At 42.5% G+C, this 22,311-nt stretch overlaps 1 protein-coding gene across 1 annotated transcript in view; it reads left to right on the plus strand.

Moving 5' to 3' along the window:
* The window catches only part of megf10 (multiple EGF-like-domains 10), a 49,507-nt gene extending 31,341 nt beyond the window's left edge, over positions 1-18,166 (plus strand). The window contains exons 7-25 of the mRNA XM_034547558.1: positions 596-716; positions 1,120-1,256; positions 5,227-5,439; positions 7,213-7,387; positions 9,410-9,530; positions 10,150-10,313; positions 11,149-11,251; positions 11,613-11,759; positions 12,425-12,559; positions 13,106-13,234; positions 13,390-13,518; positions 13,657-13,785; positions 13,996-14,124; positions 14,294-14,518; positions 15,070-15,185; positions 15,313-15,436; positions 16,936-16,980; positions 17,069-17,275; positions 17,845-18,166. Of these exons, the coding sequence (XP_034403449.1) occupies positions 596-716; positions 1,120-1,256; positions 5,227-5,439; positions 7,213-7,387; positions 9,410-9,530; positions 10,150-10,313; positions 11,149-11,251; positions 11,613-11,759; positions 12,425-12,559; positions 13,106-13,234; positions 13,390-13,518; positions 13,657-13,785; positions 13,996-14,124; positions 14,294-14,518; positions 15,070-15,185; positions 15,313-15,436; positions 16,936-16,980; positions 17,069-17,275; positions 17,845-18,008 (2,713 nt within the window). The 3' untranslated portion in view covers positions 18,009-18,166. The remainder of the gene's footprint in view (positions 1-595; positions 717-1,119; positions 1,257-5,226; positions 5,440-7,212; positions 7,388-9,409; positions 9,531-10,149; positions 10,314-11,148; positions 11,252-11,612; positions 11,760-12,424; positions 12,560-13,105; positions 13,235-13,389; positions 13,519-13,656; positions 13,786-13,995; positions 14,125-14,293; positions 14,519-15,069; positions 15,186-15,312; positions 15,437-16,935; positions 16,981-17,068; positions 17,276-17,844) is intronic.
* The last annotated feature ends 4,145 nt before the right edge of the window (positions 18,167-22,311 follow it).

The following is a 22,311-nucleotide window of genomic DNA, read 5'->3' on the forward strand; positions in this document are numbered from 1 at the left end:
CTCTCTATCTTTCACTCTCTCTCTCTCCTGGCATAGATTATACTAAATAATAACTGTAATTTTGAACAAAAAAAAAAAGTTACAAAATGCTCACATAACCACGCGTTTTCTGTTTTACGATTGTTATTAAATTAAATTAAATTCAGTTTATTTTGTATAGCCCAGAATCACAAATTACAAACTCCCCTCAGAGGGCTTTACAATCTGTACACATACGACATCCCTGACCTTTGACCTCACATCGGATCAGGAACAACTCCCAAAAAAACAGAAAAAACTCTTTGACAGGGAAAAAAGTGAAGAACCCTTCAGGAGAGCAACAGAGGAGGATCCCTCTCCCCGGATGGACAGAAGCAATAGATGTCATGTGACCAGATGAACAGAGTTAAACACATTACATGAATATGACAGAAATTATGAATAATAGTAGGTAGTCATAGAGTAGTAGGCATGGACCACGATCCATATAAACAGAAGGATGTAGAGAGGAGGGGCATCAGCAGGGCCATGGTTATATGTTATATGAAACACTTCCATATGTGACCTTTAAAAGTATACAAAGAATAACCGGATGGTGTTTTGGTTTCTTTCACAGCTGTGAAGACCTGTGTCCTCCAGGTAAACATGGGCAGCAGTGTGAGGAGAGATGTCCATGTCAGAATGGAGGAGTGTGTCACCATGTGACGGGAGAGTGCTCCTGCCCTGCAGGATGGATGGTAGGCCCCCCCCCAGCGCAAAGCATTGTGGGTTAAATATATACAATTCCGTTTATGAACTTACATTACGATAATTGTATTGAATATTTATTAAATAACAATTTTTAAAGGATTTTTAAATGGATGCTAATATTAATTATATATTTTTTTATCTCACATACCCCCTGGAGTGCCTTCACGTACCCCCCCGTTTGAGAACCACTGTTATAGACTATATTACAGAATACAGGAGCTGTGTCCATGAAGAGAAAAACATTTCAATTTTCAACATATCCATTCACACTCCACAATCACACACATCAGCAGTCCTAGAAAACATAGAGGCGTGTGTTCAAAGATGTTAAGATGTAAAGGTTCACATGATCAGCCATGTGTGTGTTCCTGTTGTCTTTGCTGTGTGCAGGGTTCAGTGTGTGGCCAGCCATGTCCCAAGGGGAGATTTGGACAAAACTGTTCCCAAGAATGTCAGTGTCACAACAACGGCTTCTGTGTGTTGTCCTCTGGACAGTGTCTGTGCAGCCCCGGGTACACAGGAGAACGGTAAGAGCAACCTTTATATAAATATCTAGATATAGATATATAGATATAGATATATACATATATATATACATAGCATACAGTATACATCAGTTTGTATTGATTACTTACTTACTTTCAAGGCACTCAATAAATTAATATTTTACACATATATATTTCCCATGGGATACTTTTGAAAAGCTTCATACGTATATAAATGTCTAAAAATATTTTTATATATGAAGATTTTCATTTACAGATTGTGAAATCTGTCACACATTTGTGTGTTTTCACAGTCGCTGACCCACAAAAGCATGTCGTGTAGGTGTTGGTGTAAAACTCGGACACACGGTTTTTCAGCGCATTAATGTGTCATTTCAAAGGCATTTTCCCCATTTGATTAGATGTTATTTAATGAAGCATTTTTCCATTTTGGTTTCAACCTTTACTTCAAATGCAATGACTGCCCTGGCTTTGTCATGTCAAGCATTTATTTCTTTCTTTGTCAAATTGAACAAACATTTGTTTAAATCATAGACTATATTTAAGTGGAAATAGTAACCGTGGGAATTGGTTTGTGGCGCCACTAGTTTGGCATTTTTTCTGTGACCATATTTGGAGTAGAGTGTGGAGCTGGATAAAGTGTTTATTTGGCAGGACCGGGTACCGTTAGCAGCTAACGCTAGTGCTAGCTAGTTAGCTTGGTTTGCAATGTGCTTCGGGAATTTGCGTTAACCGTAATATTAATTGTGATGCTAATTTTGATAAATGAAAAACAGGCTTAGAACAAAAATGTTTTTGTACCAGGCTGTAAACATGTTTATTTCTGCTCTGGAAATTGACTCGTTTTCAGAGCAGCCCTCATGTGGCCATTTTGGAGAACTGCAGTTTTTGCACTTATTTGTTCCCTGTGTATTTGTAAGGACCGTATATGACTCACAAATCATCAAAATCATTATTTTTCACACACAAGCGACTGAGCAATATTTAGGATGGTGTGTTGTTTTTTTTAAATAACGAGTACAAAGATAAAATAAATCCAAAACCAAAACTATCATAATTCTACAATTTTTTCACAGCACAACATTTGAATCAGAACGCTCTTCCAGAATAAAACAATGAATGCCACTTCTGCTTTTGGAAAGCAAGCAAACTAGAATAACGTGTCCCTGTAATTCAAGCTAGTTTTCCACCAGCACTTATATGCCAATTCAAAATACACCGAGCCACAGAAGCAGCAGCCACTCGCTGTCTGAACGCGTAGGAAAGGCTGCCCTATAAGGATGGGCGAAGGGTGTCGCACGATTTATTGATGTTACACCATAGTGAAGAAATGAGGTGACATTTACATGAACACAGCTTTATAGAACAGAAACAAAGGCTGTACGCAAAACCCCAAATCACCATCATAAAAAAACAATGTTAAATATGCAGCCTGCTTCATCTAAGGTTGGTGACATCACAGCTCATGGATGCTGATTGGCATAATATTGCAACACACTGTCCAGCTGTCTGTGACACATCATACACATGTATATATATACATATATATATATATATATATATATATATATATATATATATATACTGTATATTGTCATCTTCTGTGCCAAAGAGCTCCATCGATGTCCAACAGACTATTAAAAGGCATCAATGAGCCACGCTGTCTCACTGGATGTTCCTTCACTAGCATGAACACACACACTGTAGTTTATTTTGACTCACTCACACATACTTATTATATTTCCTGCCGTTGTAATTGCTCACTAAAGCACAACTCATGGATTTATCCGCCACTGAAAGTAGTCTCAGCAAAAATGCTCCATGAAAACAAGATCAAATACATTTGATTTCAACCAATCAGCAAAATAAAATACAAAAGTATATGCATAGATAAATCACTTAAAAAAAATAGCATGTTATATGCAAAACACAGTCATTGCACCTGTAAGAGGACGGTTGTCGGGATCAAACCAAGGACCAGTTACTCAGACTTCTGTCTTACTCGAGTACTGCAGGGTTATTCCAATTTACTGAAGTATGTTCATTTTGTGTTTCTCTACAGTTCTACTAACACAGTATTGTACTTTCTACTGCATTGCTTTTATCTGACAGCTTTAGGTACCCGTTACTTTATGTTTAGGATGTTACGTGCAAAACGTATTATTATTATTATCACAGAGGACAATAAAACCTGTGTTGACCTGACATGCTGAAGAGTGTAGCAAACACCATAAAACATTCTAAACCAGATCATCTGCGTTGGCTTCACTCTTCCACATCCTCCAGAGAGAAAACCCAACCAGGAAGCCGTTTGCTGTTTTCTCAGACAGATCTCAGCCGAGCGCCACGCAGGCTTCAGGTCCATATAATTAGCAATATCAGAGAGCACGCACCATATACTTAAGCAGACCAGCGACGAGACAGGAATAGCCCCTCGTGAGTAAATGAGGGTTTCAGGGAAGCCGAACGTCACAGTATGGCCCTGTGGAACTGGCTTGGCCGTGCCACACCCGAACCCAATGGAACGTGGGGGGGCGGGCACTATGTATCCCTCGGAAAAGGAACACCACTGGTTTTTTGGTAATAAAATGGGGCGTTAAGATAAAACAAAACATACAAATACAAAAGTAACTGCAATGATGGTACTTAAAAACACAACGAAATTGATATCTTGCTCTAAACGGCGGGGCCAGAGCAGCAGGGCACTTCATTTCCAAACCCAGCTTGGTTTGGTGGTTGGACTGATATGTCTGCGCCGTGTCACCATGGATGAGATGATGAGGACCCGCTGCATTCGTTTCTAACTGCTTGTTTTGCCTTTTCACTGTGTCGGCACAGTGGAGAGTTTTCCTAGTTAGTTTACGTGCACCAAAGTTCTATATCTTACATAACTGGAAAGAACATTTTATTAGTTATTGAGGATAGTTGATCTATAGCTGTTTCTATATAACGATATCTATCTAGCGTTGTCATTAGTTGGATATTCATGACCTCCAGAGGTTGATGCCCGAGCAGGCACTTCCTAGTATGGAGTTCATGGGGTGGAGCAGGCTTGACTCTGACACTCTGGCCCACTCATGTCCACGTCTAATCTCACCACTTCCTGTTGCTGCCTCCAGAACAAAAGCAGATGGGAGTTCATGTTCAAATGATATCATTTTGATATCAGTGTGAGGAAAATAAAACAAAATTAAATGTATTATTTTCATAGCTGACATGCAAAAAGGCGTTCATATTTACAGTTTTTTTTAAATTTTTTACATTTTTTAATTTAAACCTTTATTTAACCAGGTGAGTCCCATTGAGATTAAAAATCTCTTTTTCGAGGGTGACCTGGCCAAGACAGGCAGCAGCATAAGAAACACAGTTACAAACAAAAAACACAGAACAAGACAAGTTAAATAAACTAAAAGTTAAGAGACAGTGACATAACCAAGTTCATTTAAGAAACATTGACATTTTTGGGAACCTGCCTCTATTTCTTTCATTTAATTTTAAAACCAGTAAGTGATATCAGATCTTTGAGTTTTAACTCATTCTGCAACATATTCCATGATGAGGGTGCAGAGTACACAAAAGCTTTTTTATTTTTACAATTAGTTACAATAATTTCTCAATGCTACCTTCATCCAGTGACCACAACCTTTCAAAATGTTTGAAGTGTTTTCTGCCACAAACTCAACCATAAGTCATAACTTGTATGTAGAAATCTGACTTTCAAATGTTAGCATGGTTTGTACAGTTTATTAAACTGTGTGCCGGGTTCGTTTGTCTGTTGTAATTCATTCGTGTGCAGATTGTTAAACCGAGAGTCCTGCTCCACATCCTTTTTCCACATCTTAAAAATTAATTTTTATGGAAAGACAATAACTCAAAAGCATATTCTTCCCCTATCAACAAAACATGTTCCATAACCTAATTAAAGGAGAAACAGTTGCAATAAGATGAGATCTGGTTAGAACTGTCATTGATCACCTTTGACCGTGAACAGGTGCCAGGACGAGTGTCCGGTCGGTACGTTCGGTGCCGGCTGTGCAAAGACGTGTCGCTGTGAGAACGAGAGCAAGTGCCACCACACCAACGGGCTGTGTGTGTGTGAGCCCGGATACACGGGGGAGACGTGCCACGTCCGACTGTGTCCCGAGAGACACTACGGCCTCCGCTGTGACAGGAAGTGTCCGTGCTACGCCCAGAACACACGCAGGTATGCAAGTGAATGGTGTTCAAACTTGATCCTGCATGTAGGAGACGGGATACATTTCATGTCCCCCGAATTTGAACAGCTGTAAAAAACAGTCTGGAGTTTGATTTTGTAATATTCCAAAACAGGGCTATTCAAATTCAAGCGTGAACAGATGTCAGTCAGAAGTATTCCCGTGTTGTCTGTTTATGTTTGTCACTGTGACGGCTGACCCTGGAGACAGCTGACCGCTGTGGGCCAGGAGTCAGTGATCAGCTGGCAGCTGCATGTGTGTGTGCAGAGAACAGCTGTTCCGCTGCTCCTCAATGGGAGAGCTGTGTCAGGTGGGCCAGCTGTCAGTCAAACTGTGTTACTGCAGATCATCCTTCAGTCACTTACACCTGCACAATAGTTTATGCTCCACTCTGTTGAGGAGCAGTAGAGCCTCTCTTAGAGTTCTGCTTCCCAGAACGACCTCGACGTGTCTAAACTAAATATTGTGTCGGTTTGGATTCGGGACATTTCAACGTGTAAAGCTGTGAGCTCAGATTTGGTTTATTTTGTTCTCTCTGAATGTGCCAACCGTCTTCGTTCATGTTCATTTCATGTGTAGTTCTATCGTGTGTCAAACGGGCCCTCTGGTTCTGCTGAGTGAATCCCATGAGGAAGTGTCTTGAAAAGCACCTTCATCCCGCCAGCTGCCGTCTGTGTCAGGAGCGATCAGTCAATCCACATTGTGACCAATTAAATGTAGTGATACAATGGTGACTGGGTCCGCCCACTTTCTGTCAAAAAGAAAAAACACTCTTGCACTCAAAGCATGGTTTTCTGTCCCTCAGTTATCCATCTATAGTAATAAGTCCACTCCATTATCCAAACCGCTTATCCAGTCCCGTAGTGATTCTATGCATAGAAAAGGTAGAGAGGGTGATGCATTCGGTGAGCCTGTTACCTTTCAACAGCAGCACTAGCAGGTACACATTTCCCTTTGACCAATACTTTGTCTATGTTGGACACATGGGCGGACTATGAGACGATGGGCCCCTGGGCACAGACATGCAAAAGGCCCCACCTCTTCTTCAAAGACCAACAGGCTTTAGAGCTTTATTGTTGTTCTGTGTCTCTTTGTCTCTCTTTGTAGTCATCGTGTGTCTCTTTGCAGTTGTTTCATGTTTCTTTGTGGTCACGTTGAGTCTAACTTGTTGGTTCAGTGTCTCATTGAAGGACATTTTTAGCCTGAAGGCCAGGAGGCCTCACTTTGGGCCCCCTGGACCTGAGCCCGATGGGCATGTTCCTCCCCATCCTTCAGGCCTCAGTATGTTTCAAACAGAGAGCGCTTGTCAGTGTCACAGCATCTGAAAAGCGCTTCACCCAGTGATCTACTTCATTATCTTTTCTTTTGAAAAACAAAGTGAAACACCACATTGAGTTCAGGCAGAGTTCCATTTGGTCGTGCTGGGCGACAGTGAGGGTTAGGAAACCTAATACAAAGCAGTGTAGGCGGCATATGAGACATCAGGTCAGAGCTCATTATCAGCCGGTAGACACTATGCTGAACTTTATTTTAATTTGCAACGATACTACAGTTCAATTTAGCCGTTACAAGCGGAATTTGTTTTTATGAGTCTGTACTGTTTACAATGCTGTTGGAACACGTGATACTCAGACTGGCATAAGACAGCAGGAGAGCCCCTGGTACTGGAAGTTAGGAATCCCAAGTCTGAGAGGCAATAATAGGCCAATAACTAAAGAACAATGAAGAACAATGTCACTATGTGTTCCTCTCTTTTCCCCCAGCTGCCACCCGATGTCAGGGGAGTGTACGTGTCGGCCTGGTTGGTCAGGCCTGTACTGCAACGAGACCTGCACCCCGGGATTCTATGGAGAGTCCTGCCAGCAGGTGTGCCAGTGCCAGAACGGTGCGGACTGCCACAGTGTGACCGGGGGGTGCGTCTGTGCTCCAGGCTTCACGGTACAAAAACATGTTTGTCACGTCACATTGTGCTTTAGTCACCTATCGTGTTAATTCACGAGGCGTATACTGTACATTTGAGCATGTGGTTGTGGGAGCATCGCCGGGCTCAAAGCCCTTGAGGCCAGACCAGACGCCAATAGCCCACTTTAGGAACTGAACACTCTATGTGCTCACTCAGTACACCTTAAAGGTGCTTTCAGTAAGAAGGCAGCTCTTTATGGACATCCAGTGGCAGCAGGAAGAGCTACAGCAAGGTCAGCACATGCTGTTGTCCTGTTTTCTTTTATGGTGTTTGAGCATAAATGTATGAATGAATAAATAAGTGTATTAAAGTGTGATACACCTGTGCCCAGTCCATGCTTACATTCCATACTCAGGAATGGAGCACATGCTAAACGTGCACTGTAGTGTAAGTTCCTGTGTCCTGTCTTACTGTAAAGAGTGGCAGGCTGGCAGATAGCTTAGCATAAACCGCTAGCCTGGCTCTGTCCAAAGGTCAATAATACATCCCGAAAGCTAAAAACCAACTTTTCACTCTACACGTTTGTGGTTTTAGGTCCTTTGAGCACGTGACTGTCAGATTCAAAACGGTTAAACCACAATTTATTTTTAAGTAATGGATTAAATAAATGAGACACAATATAATATGCTTTGAAGCACCTGTGGGTGTAAAACGGCCGCCTCGGCGCTTGGGTGCTCTTTGTTTTTTGTTGTTTTCGTCTTAAATACTGTTTTCTGCTGTGATCCCCGGAGCTCTTTCACCAGAGAAGAGCTCATGAACATCAGGGGAACAACTCCAGCGGATTTATTTCCAACGTTTTTAACTTCCGTGGAGTTACTGGACATTCTTGTGACCCCCAGGACTACCTCCTCTTCTTCCTCCTTCCTCTCTCCTCCTTCTTCCCCCTCCTTCCTCTTCCTCCTCCTCCTCCTCCTCCTCCTTCCTCTTCCTCTTCCTCCTCCTCCTCTCTCCTCCTTCTTCCCCCTCCTTCCTCCTCCTCCTCCTCCTCCTCCTCCTCCTCCTTCTTCTTCTTCTTCTTCTTCTTCTTCTTCTTCTTCTTCTTCTTCTTCTTCCTCTCTCCTCCTCCTCCTCCTCCTCCTCCTCCTCCTCCTCCTCCACACACATGTCACTTTAACTTAAACACGCGTCACATGTAACATACACTTTAACTTAAACACACGTCACTTGAAACACACACCTAAACACTTTAACGTTATTTGTTGTCTGAGCACTTTATCTTAATCTTTATCTTATACTTAATACACACATTGCACTGTTGCTGTCGCGTTGATTGTTGTTTGTCATGTCTAATGTTGCACCTTCCGCCAAAAAAAATCCTTGTTTGTGTAAACATTCCTGGCAATAAACGTTTTCTGATTCTGATTCTGATTCTGATATATATATGTATATATATATACACATATATATCTATATATATATATATATCTATATATATATAGAACTGAACAATCTTTTGAACTGATTGGAACGATCTCATCAGACCACTTGATCAGATATCCAGATGTACACACAACACACACAGCCAAGTGTGTGTTCTGAGCTCAGTGCCCCTCATAGCCATCACAGTGGTGTTTGTCATGGAGACATCAGTCCAGCATATCTCTCATAGCAGAAGCCTTAAACAGGAATTCTGATACAAAAAGACATCTGTCTCACCCCGGCTGCTTGATACATGCTCTTGGTATTGATTTTAATACCAACGGAATGAGGTTTCACAGTCGGTTGATATGAGCAGGCATACAGTACCTCACAGGTATAGAGGCTCTGCAGCTGTGTCACACATCTGATGTCTGGAGAACTGGTTTTCCCCCAAAGTGTCTAATCATGTGAGGACTAGACAAGAAAAATGACTGTGGGAAGGACTGCTTTGAGGCACCGGAGGGTTTAATACGGCAGATGAAGTGATCATGTTTCTTCAGAGCTGCCGAGCTGTTTGTTTCATAAAGGATGTGTCATTGCCAGTTCTATCCATTCATCTCCTGTATCGACCCTCTCAGGGTCCCAACTGCACAGGGCCGTGCCCAGCAGGAACACATGGAGTGGACTGCTCCTCCAGCTGCAGCTGTAAGAACAGAGCTCAGTGTTCTCCTGTGGACGGGTCCTGCACCTGCAAGCCAGGTGAGCTGAGGATACATATTGAAATGCACGCGTGCAATGTATTTGTATATGTAATTATGTCAATAGTATGAATGGTTATTTCATGCTGTGGGATTTTTGTCGTTTTTTTTGTAGTTTTCTTTTGATCGTTTTTGTCTAAAATGTTTATTACTATTTCACAACCTACAGCCTTTACGGTACCGCACCACTTTGTGGAGTGGAAGGACTCCATGACGAAACACAATGGTTCTTTTCAGGCAAACCTTTTGGATGCAGTCTACTTGTTTACATCAGAACTTGATGACGGCGTTCTCTCAGGGAAACCGTTCTCTCTCGTTGACGCCCACAGCGTACCTGAAACCTTTTAATTCATGCTGTGTGCCAACGTCATTTAATCTTAACCAGTAACATAAAGGCTGATATTTACAAATCTGAAGGATTCTCAAAAGCGTTTCCTTTTTATTATAACCAACATTATTCAAATAGCCCTTGTGGTAGAGGAGATACACTCTGTTTAATACAAGTATGCAAACCTTTGCAACGTTTGAGAAAACACGACTGGGCTCCTAAAGGGTTAATCCTCGTGGTTGTGATGCTTTGCTACCAACCAAGTTAAGCCAGGTGCGTCTTGTGTACTCAGGGTGGCACGGGGTGGACTGCTCCATCAACTGCCCCAGTGGTACCTGGGGTCTGGGCTGTAACCTCACCTGTATGTGTGGGAACGGAGGAGCGTGCAACGCGCTCGACGGTCATTGTACCTGTGCTCCAGGCTGGAGAGGAGAGAGGTGTCACCACCACTGCCAGGTGAGAGGACGTGGATTTTTTATTTCATCGATATTAATAAGTGTCGGCAGGTGAATGAGGAAAAATCACAGTTCTAGTGCATTAAAAAGGACTTTTCTATCCTTTCAACAATAAAAATCACAGCTATTGATAGTATTAATATGTTCACGAGCCTTATCAACATTAACATTAAGACACATTTAAATCTCAACGGATGAATCATTGTATTCCATCCATTTAGGCATAACATGCATAACAAAATGTATTTGTTTTACTTCTCCCATAATCAAGGACATTGTAATTATAAACCAAAGCACAATACAAGAAGGCTAGCATCCTGACATCTGAGGGGAACTCATTTACTCTACCAACCCTCCACCAATCAGGTAATAGCCAATCAGAGGCAGAGTAGGCCGGGTCTTCATGGGAAAAAAATCAATCAAACTACCGTGAATAACTGTAGATGTTCATTTGCCAATGGCTGTGAAACAGGATATTTGTCATGTGGACTTTTCCCAAACACTCTTGTTCTTTCCTAGTGGGCCATTGGTTAACTGTTATGTGGTCTTACTCTACAGCCACTGTGGCAGCCTGCACACACCCTAACCTATCCTACAGTCCCATACAAACACCAAACATGCTTGTGCATCACACTGTGTGAGGGTGAGAGTCCCCTCGTGGTTGTTCTGAGGCTATAGATACTGGTACTGATGTATTTCACCTCAAACTGTAGATTTTTAATAATATAAACTTCTCACACGGAGCTGTGGAAGTAAAACAAGGATTTGAAGTCTAAATGTGATTGGACCTGTTCATGAAAGTCATCTCTGTGATGATTCTTGTCCGTCCTCCTCAGGATGGCACCTATGGTCTGGACTGTAAGGAGCGTTGTGACTGCAGTCATGCCGATGGATGCCACCACTCGACTGGTCACTGCCGCTGTCTGGCCGGATGGACTGGTAAGATTCAGTATCAACGTTCTCATAGTCTAGTTTACAGTACACCAAACATATCACACACTTCCTGCTCTCTATGGCGCTGATCTTTGGTGATAGAGTGTCTGTGTGTGGATGTGGGTATGTGTGTGTGTGTTCTTTTACTCGCTACATAATGAGGACCGTGCAATTGTTCAACCAACAAAGTGAGGACATTTTCAGGAAAGCGATTCCGTCTTCATTTCTCCAAAGGTTTTTTTGAGGGTTCAGACTTGGTTGTAAGGTTTGGGTTAGAATATAGGTTGAGGTTAGGGTTGGGGTCAGTGCTCAGTTTACACTTCTGTACAAAATACACTGAAAGGTCTTTTCATTTGTGTGCGAGTAGGTATCCACTGTGACAGTGTGTGTGCAGAGGGCCGCTGGGGCCCCAACTGCTCCCTCCCCTGCAACTGCAAGAACGGGGCCTCCTGCTCTCCAGATGAAGGGACCTGTGAGTGTGCTCCGGGATACAGAGGCACCACCTGTCAAAGGAGTAAGTCTGAACATTTGATCTACAAGATCCTCACACAGCTGACACCTGACTTGAAGGATAATGGACATCAGGACAGTGTACCCTGCAAGAGAATAGATCTGGGAACATGGTGACATCGCTAAAAATAAATCAGATACATGAGTTGGTTGATCAGACAGTTTGGTCAAATGTGTTAGGAAGAGAAGATGAAGCATAAAATGATAACCCAAACAGCTTCAACTTTGACCTAAAGCACAGTTGTGCTGTGGTTCATGCTCACTTTTCCCATGCAATGAGGGATGGTGAGTGACATTTCACTCTCAGTTTGACCAACAAATGTAGTGCTTGAGATAATATTGTTGTCCGACTGCTCGTGTTTCTGACCCTTTGGATTTCATTGTAGTGATGTCTTTGTGTTCCAATCTTTGACTCTCATCTCCAAAAACGTCATCAGCGTTAAATCCACAAATATTTATGCAAAATCTCCAAAACTTGGCAAAGAACGGAATCTTAAAATCCTTGAAGTTGGCAACTGAACATCCACAGCTGCGAGATCAGTCGAGGACAAACACAGCGCGCGCACACACAGCATCCGATCGCATGACCTTCCTGCAGAGATAACAATCAGGTTGAAATTGTATGCCGACGAAATAAAGCCATTTGTGTGTCCCCTGGTTTGCCCGCAGTCTGCTCTCCAGGTTACTTTGGCCACCGCTGCAGTCAGACCTGTCCTCAGTGTGTCCACAGCATCGGGCCGTGTCACCACGTCTCAGGACAGTGTGACTGTCTGCCGGGCTTCAAAGGGGCGCTGTGCAACGAGGGTGAGCGCAGCGCACTGTTTCTACTGCTTTCCAAAGCTTCTGGGCTCAACCTGTGTGCTGACGCTGGTCACAGCTTCCTGCATGAATGTACTGTATATACGTGAATATACCTTTGCCATCAGGACCCATTATGCAAATGACATTTCACAGCGGGGCATTATACACAGGCAACAACCTCGGGTTCTGAAAAGTGAAGCCAACGTTTTCTTTCTAATGGCCATCAGGGGGCGCCAAAGAAGTCCAATTGTATAGTCTGAGAAACTGACCCTACTTGTCACTTGATTTATGAACAGTGAACATTGTAAACATGTAAACGATATCAATCATTGATACGGTCTTCAACACAGCATGATGTACATTCAGTAAATGATGGTCCTATTTAGAGTCAAATAGACGGTAAAGGGTATGTATCATTTTAGGGCTGGCTTACTGTTAAATACATTGTAACGTTTTGGTCGCCTGCAAATTGTAGATTTGTGGCAAGAGGTGTTTCAGTGACGCTGGAAAAGTGAGAGCATGAATGATGCACACTTGTCTTGTGTTTAGTGTGTCCCAGTGGTCACTTTGGGAAGAGCTGTGCCTGGAGGTGCAGCTGCACCAACAACGGCACCTGTAACCCCATCGATGGCTCGTGCCAGTGTTATCCAGGGTGGATCGGCAGCGACTGCTCCCAGCGTACGTTCACTCAATAATATGATCAATAAGACGCACGATGGTTATGATGTGTTTCATAAAGAAGGTTTCTTCTTGAAAATCGTATATTCTGAGGTAAAAAGAAGTCCTTTAGAAAGGACTGGTGTGACTCAAGATGGTGTGCTCCTTTGCTGCAGCGTGTCCTCCTGGTCAGTGGGGACCCAACTGCATCCACACGTGTAACTGTCACAACGGAGCCTACTGCAGCGCTTATGATGGAGAATGCAAGTGCACCCCGGGATGGACCGGCCTCTACTGCACACAACGTCAGTAACAGATACACACTCACACTCAAGTGGGACATTTATCACAAAAGTCCCTTTTGAGACATTTCCTGTCACTCAGCATTTGCTGTTTATTTCAGAAATAGAGCATTTTAAAAAGCCTATCTTATGATGTTACAGGCTGTCCATTAGGTTTCTATGGGAAGGACTGCTCTCTGACCTGCCAGTGTAGGAATGGAGCTGACTGTGATCACATCTCTGGACAGTGCACCTGTCGCACCGGCTTCATGGGACGGCACTGTGAACAAAGTATGTAACAGTGTCTTCATCCTGGCTGTGTTTCTTCTTCTTTTTACATGTATATATATATATATATATATAAATGATATACTGTATATATATATGTATATATATACGTATATATATATATATATATATATATATATATATATATACGTATATATATATACACACACATATATATATATATATAACTTGTAACTTGTTTCCTATTTCCAGGGTGTCCTTCTGGTTCATACGGTTATGGCTGCCGTCAGGTGTGTGACTGTCTGAATAATTCCACATGTGATCACATGACTGGTACATGTTACTGCAGCCCAGGCTGGAAGGGAGCTCGCTGTGACCAAGGTGAGGTCACACCTCGATGTCAGTTCTCAGACCTGTTTTGGGAATGTTTACACTAATCACATCACCTCAGTTGTCTAATCATTGAGAGTCATCTACTTTTGATTGAAGAACTACTTGGTCAAATTTATTATATTAAAAAATGGACTAATGTTCATCCTTCGGTCTGCAGCTGGTGTCGTGGTGGGCAGCCTCAACAGTTTGACCAGTGCAGCCATGCATGTGGACACCTCCCAGATCGGAGCCATCGCAGGAATCATAGTCCTGGTGCTCCTGGTGCTCTTCCTCCTCCTCCTCTTCATCATCTACAGGAAGAAACAAAAGGGCAAAGAGCCCACCATGCCGGCTGTGACCTACACTCCTGCCCTGAGGGCCACTGCTGATGCACCATTTGCAGGTACGTTACTGGTTGACCGGCTTCAAACTGCAACCAGCTCAGGACCAGACACGGGCATGTTAGGTCTCCTGCTATTGGAACAGCAGTTGCTTCCTTGACTGGTGTATTGTTTTTAAACAGTTCAACACTATTTGGAAAAGGATTGCGGTACAATGAAAATACTTTGTGCTTTTTCATGCTAAGCTGCAGGAGTCCAAAACACTAAATACTTATATAACAGCACTTAACACACAAGGCTGCTAATCGCACAATGATGATGAATTGATTTTACAGGAACCAGAGGGTTTAATGTTCCTCACACGTAATGTGTCCTTGCCATGGACAAACAATGTGTGGACTGAGGACAGGAGGTTTCTTTCTCTTACCTTACCGAAGAGAAGTGCAAAAAATAAGATAACATGAGTGAATCTCAGAAATCAAAGGGTGCTAACAAAATAAGAACAAATCGTGGATGTTACTTGATGACACTTGATCCTTGATCCGAATGACATCATGCGGTTAATATTGGGTTTCATGCTCTGAAAGCACTTATGAACTTCCTTATTTTTCAGATGTTCACCCACCAGCATGCGAGGCCCACCCCAGCAGCTACTTTACCAACCCCAGCTACCACACTCTGAGCCAGTGCATCAGCTCTCCACGTGTTAACAATGGCCCATATGGAAAGGTATGGATGTGGATATGAGCCTCTATAGAGGGTCAAAGAGATGGCAAAGCAGGAATGCCATGAGCAATTTGTCTATTAATGATATATATTCTAACTGATGTGTGTTCCTTCCACATTGGTTTCTCAGGCCAAGAGCAGCCAGCTGTTTGTGAACTTGAATAGTATGGATCAGAGAAAAAGGGTTCCTCTAGCTGAGCACAACAGCACACTGCCTGCAGACTGGAAACAAGAAGACTGCTTCAATGAACTGGGTGAGACATAGAAAACATTAAAGTGTAGTTAATGGGATTCTCATCAGTAGGTTACATGTTGGAGGGACAGTGATCCGGGGAGCAATAGCTCCTAGTAGGGTCTTCCAAGGCAACGTTGTCTCAGACCAAGAGAAATTCACTGTGTGATAGCGGTACCAACTTGATATGCATAGCACAGGATCTGTAACCAAACACCTGGAAAGAGACTCTGTTATGTTGTTCATTCTGTACACATGACATCTATTGCTTCTGTCCATCCTAATAGAGGGATCCTCCTCTGTTGCTCTCCCGAAGGTTTCTTCCCTTTTTCTCCCCTTAAAGGGCTTTTGGGGGAGTTTTTGATCCGATGTGAGGTCCCAGGACAGCGGATGTCCTATGTGTACAGATTGTAAAGCCCTCTGAGGCAAATTTGTGATTTTTGGTCTATACAAAATAAACTGAATGGAATCGAATTGAACTGGAACTTTTCGTGAGTTGGCAGGGTGAAAGGCGCAAGCCTCTAACTGAGTGGCGCTATGTTGGAGTTTTCCCTGGCAATGAGAGGGTCTCCTCTATGCCACAGCTAGTCGTTGATCAGATGTCTCTGACTGTTGTTTGTGCTTATGTGATGAACAGCAGTTCAGTGCCTTCTTGGACTCTGTGGGTGGCGTTCTGGAAACGACTGGAGACTCTCTAGTCCTTTCCGGGGGGCTTCAACACTCCCGTGGGTAACGATGGAAGAACTTGGAAGGGGGTTGATTGGGAGGAACGGCCTACCAAGTGATGCTTTGTTGTTGGACTTTTGTCCTAATCATGGATTAGTCATAAAAAACTGTGGACAGAAGGTCAGAAGTGCCTGTCGTGGCAGCAACATAAGAGCCCGCTGGTGGACACCAGCAGGGGGCCGTCAAGGTGAAGAAGGCTCAAGGAAGAGCAATGCGGATTCTGTCCTGGCCATTGAACAGCTCTCTACCCTTGTAGGCCTGTTGGAGGGTTCATGGAAGTTTGTCCATTCAGTCATGTGTTTTGTTGACTTTGAGAAGGCTTATGAACCTTGGTAAATCCTGTGAGGGTACCGGGGGGCGGAGTCACGAGCCATTCGGTCCTTCTATGACCAAAGTGAGAGCTCTGTCCGTATGACCAGCATAAAGTCCATCATGTTTTTCATGTGTTGGCCTCCGTCAGGGGCTTTTAATTTGCCCACGGTAACTGTTCCACCTCAGACCATATCAATCCACATGGTTGTTAATTCTACATATTTCATCAGCCACTACTTTTGTGAATGGAGATATGTATGTAGTTATCTGACAACATCTTACTGGCAAATCAGTTGTATATTCATTTTATTTGAGTGGATGGGAGACTTTTGTTATATTATAACAACATTTCTTTAATCGATGGTGCTATGAGGAACAAGTTTTTTTGAAAATTCCAGCCTAAACTTGCCTTAATAGTCCCTCATATAACTGTTGCTTCCCCCATTCACTGACCTTCCTCATTTCTATTTCTCCTCCTACCAGGAGCCTATGGAGTCGACAGAAGGTACATGGGGAAATCTTTACGAGGTAGGTCCTGCCAATACACAGTACATACAAATACATCCTGAACTGCTGGAATTCACCTCTCACTTGCTCCTCTGCCTATGTCATCCAGATGTGAAGGGCACACTTTATCATGCCAGCTCCTGCTCCCTCAACAGCTCTGAAAACCCATACGCTACAATAAAGGACCCCCCTCCGCTGACAGCCAAAAACACAGAGTGTGGCTATGTGGAGATGAAGTCTCCGGCCAGACGGGATTCACCATACGCTGAGATCAGCAACAGCAGCCCCACTAATAACCGCAATGTCTATGAAGTTGGTGAGTAGCGAATGTCGACATTTGTGGTTGTCATTGTGAGTGCCTTTTGGAGTGTACATCAATTACATTCACTACATAGTAGTCAAGTCAACGTTATTTATTTAATTCAATATCTTAAATCACAAATTAGAACCTCTTTCTTTTAGTCATTTTAATTCATTTCCAGGTTTTAAAATATAAATCCTACATCTGTGTTTACCATGGATGTGTAAAGATAACTGGCTACAGCACTGGATACGTTCATTCCTATGAAAATTGCTCAGCCTATGAAGCAAAAAAGGTTATTCTGAGTATAAAAAGACAGGAGCGAAAGAGCAAAGAACAAGCACACTGGTGTCTCTTTTAGCCCCGCCTCCAGCCTGCCTCGGTCTCTAGCTCATTAACATGAAGGAAGGATGGAAAATTATTTTGGATTCAGCAATTAGTAACTTGTAGGACCTATATTTTTATTTAGAATTATTCAAGTACTTGTCAAAATAATTTAAACTCCCCATTGTTTACAGTTTACATTACTTTGCTTCGTACATCATTCTTCCTGCACCTGCCAACCGGCCTGTCTTTGTTTTCAGAGCCTGTAAGTAGCATCCAGCTGACTGGAGACGACAATGTCGATGTACAGTTTGGTCAAGATCCGTACGATCTACCAAAGAACAGTCACATCCCATGTCACTACGACCTCTTGCCAGCCAGAGAGAGTCCATCCCCAGAGCACCAGGAGCTGGATAGTGAATGACGGCACAGAGACTAAGTACAGAGACCAGGTCTCACATCCAGTCTGCAGCTCCGGTCTGGCACTTCCACTTTATACCCACAACATGTTTTCACTTGTTTTCTTGCTCTTATATTATTGTAATTATGTATAATAGCTTATTTCTGAACAAAGTGGGTATGTTAACGTTCAGAGGTTAGGTTTAAAGGTATAGCTGAACAACTGAGCGTCACGTCCTCACATTGCAGCCACGACCGGTTGGAGCCATTCTCCAACATTTACTGAGCCATTGCTTTATGAACGATTGCGATATGAATGGCCACGTTTTGCTTTTTAGACTTTCGTTGGACCAAATTAAAAGCAGACACCTTGAACCAATTCACAGGTGTCTTGAATATCCATTTTGACAAGTAGTCGTGCAGCTCGCCAACCGGCCAATGGCTGCTTCCTTTCTGGTTTGGGCCAAATAGGTATTTCTGTCCACATAGTTTTTGTATGTGGATTGAAAACACATTTGCATCTACTTCCAGTGCGGTCACAATGAGTCCCGAAACCACCACCAAAGCATGTTGGGTGCTTGTAGACTTTCATGAGGTCAATCCAAGTGAAATCTGATCACCCGAAAAGGATTTGAATTTAAGGTGCATTAACATCTGTATGATCTGTATGTGGATATCTTATCTGTATCTGTATTAATGCAGGTAAAATTGCAAGTACATCGCAACCTGGAGACCTGTAGGTCTCACACTCTGATCAAATCTCAGCCAGGTGGAAATGATGTTTGTGTGCCCACGCTCAAAGACCAACGCCACTTTGAGGGACCACTATAACGAGCAATGTGAGACTCCAACGTTCTTACAGTGGAAGTAATGTTCTCCTCGTTAAAAAGCCGGCCGGAGCCGTATATAACCCTTGACCAATTGGAGCAATGAGTATTCCTCATTGCTCCAATTGGTCAAGGGTTCAACATCCAGTCCTAATGTTAGCACAATGAAAAATAACAAGAACATACATACGAGTCCCAGTTTTCAAGCACTTATCCCAGCCTCCCAATGGGATGATATTCATCAAAAGAGTAAGTGTTCTGAAAATAAATGCTTGGTACTTGTACAATCTGACAGAATATTGGCTCCAGGCTCTGCCACTGAATGATTTGGTTATCTGTATACTGTAAAAATACTCATCACAATGTTCCTATATTCTGTTATTTATCCTGTTTCATTTTATAATCATAGTTCTTTGTCTCTTTTTGTTTTTGCTCCCATGTGCACATTCAATCCTTTATTATTGTGTGGATGTTTCCCCGTTTGGCTGTGTATGTCTGGCCATCATTGTGCTTTCTAATGGCTAACCTTCTAAATTCCCTCCTTTTGCCAAACAACAAACAAAACCTCTGACTGTGGCTACAATTGACATAGCGTGACCTTGTGTTTAGTTTCTGCAGTTGAAGAGGGATAATATAATATACAGCTCCCTTTCCTCAAACACTGATGAGGTTCTGGTTGGTTTGGTCAACACATTCTTCACAGTTTCCATGTTTGATGTTAGGTATTGGCTGTTCTGCTCCATATAGATTGCAGAAGGATAATGATGGTTACTGTTGTTTGTTGCTTGACCAACTATAATAGACTGAAAAGCAGGGGCGTACATATACACAGCGAGGTTGCGGTTGCACTTCTCCCGTCTCTTCTAACAGGGTTAGGATCCTTAAAATGTTTTCAATAGATTTTCTGAATTTAAAGTCATACAATTCCTTAAAGAATCATTAATAATGGTAGAATAGGATTTACTAGTTGTTAATGTAGAGATGGTTTGGTCTTCTGTCACAAGAGACCTGCCACACACATTAGGTAGCTGCAGCCATGTTTTCTTCAGCTGAGTGACTGGAATGGATTTAATTCAGAATGCAGGAATATCATCTCTGAATGATCAACTTCTGACTCAATGGATTGCAGCATAAGGCCGGTCATAAAAGTGTGCACTGGGGCCCATTGTATCTCTATTACGTCACTGACTGAAAGTATCTGGAACGTTGTATCACCACCTGAGCAGATCCCCAATGTACTTCCATGTACTAGTGCCCAAATCATTACATCTTGTCTCAGAGGACCACTTCAGTGAATGTCTTCATACCACCAAATGAACCCAGGCCACTGAACAATGAGACTAAACACAGTTGCAGTTTAAAGGGCTTCCCATGTAATGAAATGCAAGCTTAAGCTGGACTTTGGCTTTTTGAAAGAATGATTGCAACGGGACCAGTTCACGTTATTAATCTCTGATGAGCATTGACAAGAATTGCAGGAAACGGTTTCTTTTGAATGATTCTTTTCTTTCTCTGTATTTCCTGTATTTTGAATTGCCTAAAATAGCAAACAGTCTTAAGCTATTCTGAGCTTATTTGAAATGTGTGTAATATATTGTATATAGTTTGATCATTTCTGTCAAAATATTCACATCACCCAGCGTTGTATGTCCAAAGTGAAAAGTGGCTTTTGGTTTAGCACTGACTCTCATCCTCTACAGATACTGCCTTTCTTTTGTAATACTTCCTTGTGTAAAGAGTACTGTGTATTTAAATGACCGCTAAAGCAATTTCTCTGAAAGGAATGCTTGAGATTTACCCAAGATTAACAAATACATCAAATTGATTTGTTTCTTTACTCTTTAATCTTCAAGTTGGAGAGGAAGAATCATTTACACACACACTGCCGATGCACAGTTGTTCCTCAACAAGGTGACAATGATTTAGCCACAACCACAATGGGATTCTGTTTTGTTATGTTTTGGAGGTTGTATTTTTCATTATAGTGCTATTTGTGCAAATGCTTTAGAATAAATGTACATATTATGATGAAATTGTTTGGCGTCTTGTGGAATTTGTGAGCACTTTATTTGACATTTTGAGTTGTGATACTGTTCATCTCTAAATATTGCTTTGGATTATTATGGTTATGTGTAAAATGGCCTATCAAGTGTACCGGGTTAGTAGTTCTGCATATACGTGCGTGTTTTTCTCCTTAAGCTCCTCAAACTGACCTTGTTCATAATCCATTTGTAGGTAGATGATAGTTTTGTACAACAACATAGGAATGTTGACAGGCTGTAATACGTTATCTACCTCGAAACCTATTCACAATATAATCCAACAACAACTAAATGGACTGTACTTGTATATCTCTTTTCTAGTCTTGTGACCACTCAAAGCACTTTAACACTACATGTCATCATTCACCCATTCACACACTAATGGGAGGAGCTATCGTGCAAGGTACCAGCTGCCCATCAGGACTCTCTAACATTCATTCACACACCGTAGGCACAGCTAGGGGAGCAATGTGGGGTTCAGTGTCTTACCCGAGAACACATCGACACGGACTAGCGGAGCCGGAGATCGAACCGCCGATCCTCTGATTTAAACTAAAAGATGCTGTTTTTACAAGACATATTTTGAACTACCATTTATCACTTGTATGATCAGACCTGCGGTCTTGCACACTTGGGCGAAGGAGACTGAGAAGCTGAAGAAGAAGGCCCTTAAGGCTTGCTGTTCCATGGGGTCTCTGGGACCAAGAGGAATGTGAGAAATACGTAAAGAGAAGGACTTTCGGTTGGCCTCGAGGTAGTTCTGGCAAACTGTGGCAGGGAAAGCAGGGCTTGGCTCACGCTGAGTTCAGCAGGGGGGAACTGCTGAACTGGACTAATGATATTGTCGAGCCCTTTGTGGAAATCCTGCACCCGTCCAGGAAGAAGAGTTTGAAGACTCAAGGGGAAACCAATTGCTATACCTGGTATACCCCAATTTATTGGAGAGTTATCAAAAGCTCAGAGTCCCCCTGACATTTTGGTTGTCCATGCCGGTAGCATCAATCCGGGGTTGATGCCTGCCAAGAAACTTGCATCTATGACAAGGGAATTGATGCAGTTCCATGCAGCGTTTCCTTCAATGAGGATTGCATATGTCTGAATCAACTGGGACAAGTTTGTAGATATGGACAGTCATAGATGAGGTACATTTTGACAGGAAGACTGTCAACAAATGCATGAGAAAGGCTGTTGGTGAAGTTATTCATATAACATCCCCGCCTGAGATATTTTGACAACACAATATTTCTGGCAGATGGAGTCCACTTCACCAGACACAGAAATGGAATATTTGTGACCAGCATCCTCAATGTCCTGATGAAGATCCTTCAGAAATGTCGCACACAAATATGCCTTGCCGATTGCTGACTTCTTCCTGTGTCTTCAGGGTATTAATGCGAATGCTTGAGATATATATATATATATATATATATATATATATATATATATACATATATACATA

Source organism: Cyclopterus lumpus, chromosome 12 (assembly GCF_009769545.1).
Source record: "Cyclopterus lumpus isolate fCycLum1 chromosome 12, fCycLum1.pri, whole genome shotgun sequence".
Taxonomy (NCBI): Eukaryota; Metazoa; Chordata; class Actinopteri; order Perciformes; family Cyclopteridae; genus Cyclopterus; species Cyclopterus lumpus.